Source organism: Fusarium vanettenii (genome assembly GCF_000151355.1).
Source record: "Fusarium vanettenii 77-13-4 chromosome 2 genomic scaffold NECHAsca_18_chr2_1_0, whole genome shotgun sequence".
NCBI lineage: Eukaryota > Fungi > Ascomycota > Sordariomycetes > Hypocreales > Nectriaceae > Fusarium > Fusarium vanettenii.
In genome coordinates, this window is record NW_003315867.1 from 114,544 (window position 1) to 126,539 (window position 11,996).

Below are 11,996 nucleotides of genomic sequence, written 5' to 3' on the forward strand. Positions count from 1 at the left end.
CGCCCATAATTAGAAGGCGCAAAATTAATAGCCTCATTATCCGATGCCCTGATCTTATGTGCTTTCTTCAACACGAACTTCATCACTAAGCCGTCGCCACAACGCCGATGGAGAAGACGGCGCTCGCTCACAATCATAGCCAGACGGAACAACGGCGCATCGCTATCCGGCCAAAGGTAGGGTGCATAGACAAATGAGAGATTTCCTAGGTTGCAGCCCAGTCCTTGATGGGAACTGAGCCAGAAGATCGAGAGATTTCCTAGAGTTCACAATGGAAATCGCTGCTGCTTTTCTTTCTCTTCCTTCTGACTAGGGGTTACAGATGTCCAGGCGATGTCAATGTTATTTACTCCATATGTGGCGCCGACGAAGAGAACCAGGCAAAGTATCATGCTCCGATGTTGCGGGTTCTAGTAGCTGCTGCAAAGTCAATGCTTGCGGCGAGCTTCGAGACAGTGATGTGTAATGTCCGCTCGTTGTGATGGCCTAATGAGTATGATACGAGGATTAATGTGGCTGTCGCGATGCGGAATGGGGGACAGGTTAGGGCGAGGGTGATGGTGGTGTTGAAGCCGTTGGTAGAGAGATGGAGATTTGCAGCGCAGAGATCTTCGTTCGGTAGTCTTTTACAGCAACTCAGAGGCCTAATAAGCTCCCTGTAGCGAGTCGCTTCTCAGCCGTGTCGCTGGCAATTCTCAAGGGAGCGAGCTGGCGCTCCTCTTGATTGAGCTAGCGTGTCCGGAGGGGAGCGTTGGGGGGCATGAAGAATGCGATTACGGCCACTTCAACTGTGGGAGGTTAGCTGGTGAAGTGAGACGGGGCGTGGTTACTTACCAAGTAACTGGTGATGACCCCTTGGATGAGAAGGAGCCAGGGCCATCATTCTAGGCTGTATCGTCCGAGAAAACCAGCAGAGACGGCTGCTGTGATCAATCCCAAGAAAGAACTCGCGAGGTAACAAGCGCTGGAAGAGAAGGGGGCTTCGGTCATGCCGAGGACGAGTCTGGAAACGAACCACGTTAGTATGCTCTTGCTGGACAAGAGTGCATGCGTCACCTACAATAGTGATAATTCTTGACAATACAGATCAGGGTCGAGACAACGCCCCACGCCGGTGGGTTTCATCGTGTCTTGAAACTCTACATGATCAACTGTCGCTACATCCTCGGAATTGACAGTTTTCGTTGCTGGTCGCTGGGTAGCCATTATGATGCTTCTGAGAAGGTGGCAATGGGAGGATGAAGGTTTGCCTGTAGCTGATGGACTTAACATCGAAATCGTCCATGACCATGGACTTGTAGAACGTACCCAAACTCTACAAACTATACATCCCCTAGTAATGCCCGCTCATTGTAGAGAAGCCATAGCTGCATTACCCCATGGGGAAGCCCTGCGACCATACCAGCGTCCCGGGGGCAAAACTGCGTCGACAGCCGCTTTTCCGAAGCGACGTCTACAGCCTCAATCAATATTGAGTTGACAGGCAAGATAGCCGATAACTCTTGTAACGGAAACGGAAGCATGAGCGGAAAAGCGGCGTAAATCCGACTTGGTCTTGGTGGATCCGTCACCCCCATTGGAGGCTTTTTACATTCTACCCCGCGTCGTGTCGGATAAAGAAGCGTCTCGCATACGACCGACGAATGGATAAACCTGGATAAGCTGTGAAGCTGGGATTCGTTGGGGCTGAGATTGTATGCACCGGATAAAGATGCAATACCAAGAGTTGTCCGTCCTTTGCCGGGTCCTGCAACACCTCGGATATCATTCCGGGATCAGCGGATCGCCGTTGGAACCGGATCTCTTGAGATATATAGAGCAAAGTCATTCTATTGGGAGTTGCCTTCAACATGTGCTTACCTGCTTTTGACAAGGCAGACAGACATCATGACCATCAGACACGACGTTAACGGCTTCGAGGCGGCCAGGACGCCGCCCGTCCAGTCTTTTGACCTCCAGGCAAAGATGTTTACGCTTGACGAGATGATCAAGCGGAGGGCTTCGGAGCTGCAGGATGCTCCGTTGCTTGGGTTCCCCGAGGCGGGGGTTGATGATTACAAGGAGCACAGCGCGATTGCGATTGACAGATACGCAGATGCTGCGGTCGCAAAGCTTCAGAAGTTGGGTCTCAAGTCTGTGGTGAGTATAGGTGTGTTTTTGATGGTGATTGAGGCTTACTGGTGTAGGATCCTACTCTTGAGAAGGCTCCTGTGGTGGGCATGCTCGCTCAGTCTGGCATTCACATTATCATCCAGATTATCGCTCTTAACCGACTTGGATATTCTTCGTTCTTGATCTCTACTCGCCTTGCTTGCCCGGCAATTACACAATTGCTTGAGCTGGCTGACTGCCACACCATTCTCACCACACCCAACTTCCACCCAGTCTTGAAGGAAGTTCAACAGAACCGATCACTCGAGATTCTCCCTCTGCTACAACACTCAGATTACTGCAACTACGATGCACCAAGATTTGCTCGCGATTACAACCCAGACTCCGAGTCCCGCAAAGTAGCAGTCATCATTCACTCATCTGGCTCAACCGGTCTTCCCAAGCCCATCTACCTTACCAACAGAAGCTGCATCGCCGCATTTTCTACAAACATGGACATGCGAGGTCTTCTCACATCGCCCATGTTTCACAGCCACGGCTTCTACGAGATTTTCCGATCCATCTACTCTGGAAAGCCACTCTACTTTTGCAACTACAATCTGCCGTTGACGAGGGAGTCTGTTATTCAGATGATTGATACCGTTCAGCCCGAGATTCTTCACTCGGTTCCTTATGTCATCAAGTTGCTTGCCGAGACTGAGGAGGGTATTCGTGTTTTGGCTGGTGTCAAGTTGGTTCTTTATGCTGGAAGTGGTTGTCCGGATGATCTTGGAGATCGACTTGTGGATAATGGAGTCTACCTGGTTGGCAACTACGGAGCGTGAGTGACAGAGAACCAGTACTTACGGCTATGCTAACTCTTTGACAGAACTGAAACTGGTAGACTCATGAACTCTACACGCCCAGAAGGTGACAAAGAGTGGAGTTACCTTCGTTTCCTACCCCAGGCTGAGCCTTATTGCCTCATGGACGAAGTCGCCCCTGGTCTTTACGAATGCGTTGCCCTGGACGGGCTTCCTTCAAAGAGCACCATCAACTCTGATGACCCGCCAAATTCATTCCGCACACGAGATCTCTTCACTCGGCATCCGACACGACCTAAGCTGTGGAAGTACGCCTGCCGTCTCGACGACCGCTTCACTCTTATCAATGGCGAAAAGGTTCTCCCTCTACCCATCGAAGGCAGAATCCGACAGGAAGAAATTGTCAAGGAGGCAATTGTCTACGGCGAGGGACGGAGTTATCCCGGAGTCTTGATCGTCAAGGCTGACAGGGCTGCCGAAATGTCTGACGAAGAGTTCCTGGAACGCATCTGGCCTGCGGTGGAAGACGCCAATTCTCGAGCCGAGTCATTTTCCCGAGTTCCCAAGGAGTTGGTAATTATTGTTCAAGCGGATACTCCATATCCAAGGACGGACAAGGGAACTTTTATCCGTGTTCCCGTCTATAGACAGTTTGAAAAGGAGATTGAGGCTGCCTATGCCGCCTATGAAGGACAAGGCGATCAACAAGGTGCTCTGGTACTTGAAGGCGAAGAGCTGGAGTCCTATCTCATCCGTCAACTCAACTCAAAATGCGGCGCCAAGCTTTCATCTCTAGAGGAAGATTTCTTTGCCTCTGGTGTTGACAGTCTGCAGTGCATCCAGATGTGGAGTCTGATCAAGAGGGAGATTGATCTTGGTGGCAGACAATCTCAGCTGGGGCAAAATGTTCTCTATGAGACAGGCAATGTGAAGCTTCTTGCTCGTCATTTGGAGAAGTTGAGGACGGGTGAAGATAGTGAGACTGAGGATCAGTTGCAGGTTATGAAGAACTTGGTTGCCAAGTATTCTTCATTCAAGCCTCATGTTGCTGGATCTGCTCCACAGCCCGAGAAGGAGCTTGTGGTAAGTACCTATCCTGTCAGGTTCAAGTTTCGCTGGCCAACTGATATCTTAGCTCCTTACTGGTGTCACAGGAGCCTTGGGAGCCCATGCCCTCGCCCAACTCACTGCACGCCCCAACGTTGGAGTCGTGTGGGCCATGGTTCGAGCATCCAACGAGGCCGCGGCTTCAGACAGAGTTGACAGCTCCCTTAAGACTCGTGGATTAACCTTGACCCAAGAACAGAGGAGTAAGGTGGTTGCCCTTCCTTGCGATCTGAGTAAGCAAGATCTTGGTCTTGGAGAGTCTAGAATCCAGGAACTGAGCACCAAGTTGACGACCGTCATCCACAGCGCCTGGGCTGTCAACTTCAACATTTCCGTCTCAAGTTTTGAGGACCAACATATCAAGGCTGTACACAACTTGATTCAACTCACTCTTTCAGTCCAGACCCCTCGACCTGCTCGCTTCTTCTTCTGCTCTTCAGTGTCATCAGCAGGAGGCACGCCTCGACCTGGTTCTGTCCTCGAGTCTTTTGTCCCGTCACCTGCGCATGCTCAGCACACCGGATACGCTCGCTCAAAGTACGTTGCAGAGCATATCACGCGAAATGCCATGAAGAATGCTGGTGCACCAGCGAGAGTGCTTCGTATTGGACAGTTGGTTGGTGACACGAATGTGGGAGAGTGGAACACCACCGAGGGTATTCCTTTAATGATTCAAACAGCCGAGACTCTGGGTGCTCTTCCCGCTCTGAACGAGGTAAGTCCATGGTTGGAACATCAAATGCACTGTCTAACATCCTGCTAGGAAATGACTTGGCTTCCCGTCAACCTCGCTGCCAGCGCCATACTCGACCTAGCCAACCTTGGCACCAACACACCCACCGATCGAAGTCTTGACGCGGACCTAGTCTACCACGTCATAAACCCCAAGCGCTTCCACTGGTCTCGAGACATGCTCCCCTCCATGTCAAGCGCAGGCCTCAAATTCGAAACCCTCCCCACGAGCGAGTGGATGGACAGACTGAGAAACTCTGACCGAGACCCCTCAAAGAACCCCCCGATCAAACTTCTGGATTGGTTTGAGGGCAAGTACGGTCCCAAGGCTGCCTCTTCTGCTGAGAAGGGAAGCTTGGATTATCTGACTGAAAAGTCGAGGGAGGATAGTGGGACGCTGAGGAGTGTTCCTGATGTTACTGATGTCAAGTATGTTGGGATGATGCTTGGCCGGTTAAAGACGCGATGGGAAGAGAACAGGTCTCGACTATAATTGATTACTGGGTGTAGAATATGATCTTCAAATGCAAGCTATGTTACCGTCTTGATAATGCAGCAAATGCCATCTAAGTTAAATGCTCGTCTATAATGCATTCTATCCTGTTTTGGATGCATGTTGCCAGCCTGAGCTGGGTCCAGTTGTTCCGTCAATGCTCAAATGATGAATAAACCCAAGCCAAGAAACCTCATTCAATGTTTAAGCCTCCTCGGAATCATCTTCAATCTGAACTTCGCGCTCCGAAAGATGAGGGTTTCTAAGAGCCAGGGCAAATCCAACCATTGGAATACAAACACACATTCCAGCAATGCAGAGAAGTTTCTGAACCGAACTGTAACTCTCGATGATGGCTGTTCGAATCTCTGTACCGACTGGGTAGTCAGGAACAATAGAAAAGGGCGAGTTGTAGATTGCCTCTGCCAGCGTCTTGTTCGACTGAAAGTCTAGGTTTGACTTTAGATTTCCGTATAGAGTTTGGGTCCAGATGGCGCCTGATAGACAAGTTCCAAAGGCGCTGCCGACGTTGTAGAAGGAAAGATAAAGGCCTGTGAGAATGGCAACATGCTCGCGAGATGCAGACGCCTGGATCGATGCTTGAGTTGGGTAGGCAAAGAATCCTCCAGCCACTCCGAGAAGAACCTGTGCTGCGATGATTCCGTACTGGGAAGACTTGGAAGGATCTCCGGGATATGCAATGAGAACGCCAAATGCAACCATGAAGAGACAAGTTCCTCCAACGATGATGAACTTGAGTCGACGGATCTTGAAAATGACGAGACCGGCAAGAACTCCAGTGATGACGCCAAAGAATGAGAAGAATGACAAGATACGGGTCGCGTTCTCGACCGAAAAATCAAATGCAACGATGAGAACCGTGTAGAGATAGTTGCCTTGGGTATACCATGCAAAGTTGAGCAAACTCCTGACAGCCAAGGCGGACCAGACGCCTCGATCGCGGAGGAGATGAAAGGGGATAAGGGGATGTCTTGCGCCTCGCTGTTCCCAAAGGACGAAAGCCACGATGGAGCAAAAACCCAGAGTAAGAGGGAGAATGATGTACCAGCTGCGCCAGTGGCTGACTGTTCCTCCAGCGACAGTCAAAGGGGCCAGAATGAGGGAAAAGGCAGAGACGAGGGTAAGGAGGCCGACGACGTCAAGTTGGTCGAATAGATTAGGTCGGCCCTCGTTGGTTCTCGGCGAAATCAGCGGCGCAGCCTCTTCACTCTCCTTTCCGTCTTCAGTTTCCCAGGTGCGACGTTCGAGGAAGTAGAGGCAAGACAGTAGGGGAAGTGAAGCGATAGGATAAATGATTGCCCACATTCCAATACCCCAGCGCCAGGTCGTTGCGCTTAACACCGCTGAGGTGATGTTTCCGCTAATCCAGGTGTTGATGAGGAAAGGGACAGCAGGAAGGTAGCTGAAAAAGACGCGTGCTCGCATGGATGAAAAGTCGGCGATAAGAACCTCCATGAGGAGGACGATGCACGTGTACCCAGCCTGGTAGATGATGGACCCTGTGCAAAATACCTCAACAGATTGCGCACTCGCTTCAATAGCAATTCCGACCGTGTACAAAATGGTGGAAATCGCAATAACCTCAAAGCGACCGAGCACATCAGCAACCTTTGCAGCGGTCGGCTGAACCGCCACAGCAATGACACTCCTCAAGACGTTGATGGTGCTGAGGTACGAGTGGAGATGAAAGCTCGAAGTGGCGTAGGGCTGGTACGCGGAGCGCACCTGGCTCTCGAGACCATACGCGTACCCGACGATGAAGATGCCGACAAAGAGCCAGACGCGATGCGCCGTGGTGAGGTTCTTGGAGACGACGGCCATGCGGGCGACGCCGGCGGATAGCCTCTTGTCTTGGGTGCGGCTACCGTCGCTTTCGGGTCGGTGAGGTAATAAACTCGACGAAGGCGAGGTATCTCCCACGGCGGCGCCTAAAAGGGGCGTCGCTTCAGAGGATGAACTCATGGTTTGTAGGGTGTTTGTCTCTGTCTGATGAACAAGGACCCCTGTTGTTTGATGTAGGAGGAGAGAAGATACCCGACAAAGCGGTTCAAGGCTGAAAGCGTGTCATCTGATGGAGGATGAGAAATACACAGTCTCAGGTACCTTTGCCGCCTGCCTGCGTGACTGCCTGACATGGTCCTGTGACGCCAGCAAGGCCGAGTCGGGGGCATCTGATAAGATACCCAATAGCGGCGGATCTAGCCGCTGGCCAAGTGGGGCTACCGAAGCCACTGAATTTCGGATTTGACGGAGATAACGCCGAGATCGGACAAACACCAGTTTCATCTTTTCTAGATGTACTGAAGAACCAGCGGGTGAGTAGTACGTTTTAATACTTTGGCCGAATGGGAGACAAAATCCTCTCTCTTCATTGTCTGAATTCATCGTCCATGTTACTCTCTTGGGTTTATTTTTGAACCATTGAGACATAGGGTGGGTTGCAATCTCGATCAGTGCTACTCGTTTATCTTCAGCACAGTTAGAGTTTATGCTTGAGTCTTGGCAAGTTCTTTATCAATCTCTTCGGACATGTTTATAACGTATCGGGGGTCTAAATTTTCTTGCTTCCTCTAATACAACTCGCTCGCACGTCTTAAACTTGCCCACCTAATGGCACATGTCCAACCATGGATTCTTGGTTTGTAGTTTATTGTTTGAGTCTTCATTTGCTTAAGCTGTATTCTATAGGTGGAATGACAGATCCATGGTCTTGTACTGTGCCCATCGACATGGCTGACAAAGGCCGACAATGTCACTAGTGTATCTCGAACTAGTGGTCCTTGCATTTTGCGAAGCGATTCTTGACTGGCTTCTTCTGGACTGCGTGGACATTTAACATAGCAGTGAAGCCGCCAATCTCAGCCGGGGGTTCGACTACACCAAGGAACAGGCTTCCAGACAAGATTGGAGGTAGACTGTCGGAATCGGTTCCGAAGTGGCCGCACAAGGTCAGGCATGTCTTTTGACTACTGGCACGATGTTGGAAACGTTGAAGTATTATCAGAGGACCTGCGAGAATTTGATGTTTGGTATTAAATCTTGGAGCTGAACTGAGGAGCAAATAAGAGAACATGTCCTTGGGACATTGGTGATTGACGTTGACTTGGACTGAAGTCGATAAATTGATCAATGTCGTGGAAGTTTCCCCATCCTGAAGGTCAAGCACTCGATCCTCGTAGAGGAAGAGTATAACCTCTGTGATATAGCATTCAATTATGCAACGACACTCGTTTCGAGATGCAGGCCTATTCTGTCGGGTCTTTGCAGCCCCTGGCTTTCCCAATTCTCCATCGCCTGCTCAAATAGCACCGTCTGCTCTTCCCCAGCCGGCATAGGATAACCCTTCCCTCTTCTCAGTCGACTCTCCATCGTCTCAGTGAGCATAAACTCTACATCTGTATCATCCATCACGTCCTGCTTGAACACGTAGGACCGGGTCTCGCAGTTCCGCCATCCCGTCCCAGGGTTCAGCCATGAGTCCTCCCAATCATCGGTGAAGTAGTGTAGAAAACCGCTGTGCGTTACGAGGGCAACTTGAGGGTCTGTATCGCCTTGCTCGATCAGTTGACGGGTCTTTTGTCGGATAAAGATGCGGACGTCGCGAGCGCGGGCAGCTATGGCGTTGCTTTCTGGGCTGTATCGAGTCCCTAAAGCTTTCACGTTCCAGCCTTCCTTGACTAGAGAGAGGTCGGCGGGCCATTTGCTCTCGGCTACCACTGCGCGGAGGACTGATGGGTCAGTTCCAACATCGCATGGGTCATCCGAGGTTTCTTGAGCATCAGGGATGGCGATGATCTCAGGGTGACACTTGCTGTTGGCCGCGAGGGCTGGTTGAAACACTAGATAGGCATATTGGAGTGTTCGACAAAGCGGAGACGCAAGGATAAGAGATATCATTGACTGATCTGAGAAGGTCGTCTTGCGCAAAGCCATGTTCTGCTCTTCACCTAAGGGGGTGAGGCGAGGATCAGGTAGAGTGTAGCATCCGGCACCAACGTTGTGAAAGCCCTGTCCATGGCGGATACAATGTATCACTGGTGACATTGTGAGTGTAGAAGTAGAAAAGACTTGTTGAGAGAGATGGGTAATGTAGAATGATGCACAAAGAGTCAAGCTACTGACAAGATCGCAGTTTATAAGGTTTCGACACCGGTTATGATTGCGAGAAGTGCATCTAGTATTAGACTGCTGAATAATTCTGAATTTCTACGTACTGACAAATGCTTCTCTCAACACAAGCTGATAATTAGCCCTTGACGTATCGCGGATGGTTGTCAAGCCAATTAGGATGCTGCCAAATCGATCGGAACTAATCCCACATAGGCAGCCAAGACGCAAGTCGTGCATAAGCGTTGGATGCTAACGCCTTCTTTGGTAAGGTTTATAGATTTCAGGGGTTAGAATCGTGATAAAGCTGTCTTCGTCTTCACTAGTTTGCAAAAAGAATAACTGATATGGATTTCCAACGAGCTATGACTTGCTCAGTTGTTAGCTGGGAACTTGACGGCCAGTGGCAAGAAAAGATAGATACAAGGCCACCCGGCTGGACGGCTGCGCGGAATAAGTATAGGGATGTATATGGTTAGTGTCTAAATAACATTTCCAACTATTGAGACCTGTGCTGGACTAAGGCTACCATCTAACCTCGATTGTCCGAAAATTCACGTCTTTAGATGTTTTGATTACAAATGTAGTGATGATTTTGGCAAAAAACACGGCTGTATTATTTCTGTTGAGTTGCTCCGAGGTCCCCGCCCCTGGCCTTGTGAAGCCTTTTGACCAAGTACAAGATCTGTGACCTGGTCTTCTGATAGCCCAACCTCTGCTCGTTACATCTCTCTGCATATCCAGTGGCCGATATTTGACAGAAAATGACACACCCATCATTACCTTCATCACCGCCTCAGCGGGTTCCCAGCAACACCTCAACAACACCGACTACACTGTCGAGAGAACATAGCCTCGGGGCTCTACCTCAAGTTGTTGATCCTTTACCAAACGACACCCCTTCACCGGATCACCATGACATTGCCGAATCCACACCCACAGTTGACGAGTCCCTCCAAGCACGCATCGAACGTCTCGGCCGCGAGCGCCCTCCGATCTTTGCAACTCGCTGGAGCGAGATAATCTTTGTCTTTAGCATCTCCATGTCCCAATTCTTGACAGAATACTTTGTCTCGGGCTTCACCGTCATCCTCCCAACCCTGATCAGAGAGCTCGACATCCCGCAAGCAGCCAGCGTTTGGCCAGCGACCGCTTTCTCTCTCGTCATCGCCAGCACCTTGCTCGTCTTTGGTCGTCTAGGCGATATGTGGGAAGGATATCCCGTCTTCATATGGGGCCTTTCCTGGCTTCTTATCTGGAGTATAATAGCCGGGTTCAGCATCAATCCACTGATGCTCGACTTCTGTCGGGCTCTACAAGGACTTGGAGCTGCGGCATTCTTACCTAGCGGGGTTATGCTCATGGGGTCGTTGTATCGTCCTGGGCCACGAAAGAACCTCGTCTTTGCAGTATACGGCACATCGGCGGTGTTCGGTTTCTTCGGTGGCATTCTCATGGCAGGGATCGTGGGTGAATTCAAGCGCTGGGGTTTTTACTTCTGGATCGGCGCCATCCTGACGGCGATTACGCTGTTAACTTCAGTCTTGTCTATTCCCCGTCCTCCAAAGGATCACCCAAGCAAAGCCAAAATGGACTACCCCGGCGCCTTCACCATCGTCTGTGGCCTCGTCCTAGTCGTGTTTTCCATCTTGCAGTCAGCACACGCCCCTGCAGGTTGGCGAACGCCATATATTCCGGCCTGTCTTGTACTTGGTGTCTTGTCACTCCTTGCTGCAGTCTACATCGAAACGCGCGTCTCTGCTCAGCCTCTCTTGCCAGCTTCCATCTTCACGACTCCTTGCATGAGCCCTCTCCTACTGGCCCTCTTCCTGCTTTACGGCACCTGGGGCATCTTTTCTGTATATGGCACACTCTATTTCCAGAACATCATGTCTGCCAGTCCGTTGCAGGTGGTAGCGTGGTATGTGCCTCTGGGTGTTGCAGGCCTCATTATCAGTGTAATCGAGGGCTTTATCTTGCACTTGGTTCCAGGACGTGTGCTGTTGATCATTTCCGGCCTGGGTGCAGTAGGGTCACAGCTTCTCATAGCTTTGATTCCACTTGGGGGAAGTTATTGGGCATGGGTCTTCCCTGCAGTCATCTGCAGCACCATTGGAATCGATCTGTCCACCATCTTGATGACGGTTTTCGTCACTACGACGTTTCCTACAGCGCAGCAGGGACTGGCTGGAAGTGTTATCAATTCTGTGCTGCAGCTGGGCGTAGCTTTCGTCCTTGCTTTGACGGACGTCCTCCAATCAGCAACGGTAGACGAGGCAAGATTGGGGAAGAGTTACAAGAACACGTTTTGGTTTGGAGTGGGTGCTGCAGCCGCGAGTTTGTTGATTCTGGCAATCTGGGGCAAGGTACCTAAGGCCAGTAGTGATTTGACCGCAGATGAAAAGGCTGAGCTCCTGGAAGAGGCAATGGCTGAGCAGGCCAACAGGGGTACTCTGAGAGATGCATGATCCCATATCTAGACCTCTGTTCACGGATTATTGCTAGATCACATGGCCTCTAACTGCTGGTTACTCAGTGGTTCTATTTTTTTTTTTCGATGATATCTCTGTTAGCCATAGGAGCAAAGGATATAATTAAAGATACACGGCAGTATTAAAACC

The 11,996-nt window shown here is 50.5% G+C and overlaps 4 protein-coding genes across 4 annotated transcripts; 2 read left to right on the top strand and 2 right to left on the bottom strand.

Moving 5' to 3' along the window:
• Positions 1 to 1,887: 1,887 nt before the first annotated feature.
• On the top strand, positions 1,888 to 5,247 carry NECHADRAFT_32900 (uncharacterized protein; the record flags this gene model as incomplete). Its single annotated transcript, XM_003045666.1, has 5 exons — positions 1,888 to 2,139; positions 2,187 to 2,932; positions 2,981 to 4,013; positions 4,051 to 4,737; positions 4,786 to 5,247. 5 exons carry the CDS (start codon positions 1,888 to 1,890, stop codon positions 5,245 to 5,247), a joined length of 3,180 nt encoding a protein of 1,059 aa, XP_003045712.1.
• Positions 5,239 to 7,330, bottom strand: NECHADRAFT_57783 (uncharacterized protein). The gene has a single exon (XM_003046233.1). It carries the CDS (start codon positions 7,228 to 7,230, stop codon positions 5,452 to 5,454), a length of 1,779 nt encoding a protein of 592 aa, XP_003046279.1. The 5' UTR covers positions 7,231 to 7,330; the 3' UTR covers positions 5,239 to 5,451.
• A 1,151-nt stretch (positions 7,331 to 8,481) lies between these two features.
• NECHADRAFT_32326 (uncharacterized protein) lies at positions 8,482 to 9,312 on the bottom strand (the record flags this gene model as incomplete). Its single annotated transcript, XM_003046234.1, has 1 exon — positions 8,482 to 9,312. One exon carries the CDS (start codon positions 9,310 to 9,312, stop codon positions 8,482 to 8,484), a length of 831 nt encoding a protein of 276 aa, XP_003046280.1.
• An 827-nt stretch (positions 9,313 to 10,139) lies between these two features.
• Positions 10,140 to 11,843, top strand: NECHADRAFT_32838 (uncharacterized protein; the record flags this gene model as incomplete). The annotated part of the gene is made up of 1 exon (XM_003045667.1): positions 10,140 to 11,843. The coding sequence occupies one exon, from the start codon at positions 10,140 to 10,142 to the stop codon at positions 11,841 to 11,843; it is 1,704 nt and encodes a 567-aa protein (XP_003045713.1).
• Between the last annotated feature and the right edge of the window lie 153 nt (positions 11,844 to 11,996).

What these genes read in the sequence shown, in the direction of transcription:
- NECHADRAFT_57783 (XM_003046233.1), bottom strand. Translation starts at nt 7,230, where the DNA reads ATGAGTTCATCCTCTGAAGCGACGCCCCTTTTAGGCGCCGCCGTGGGA.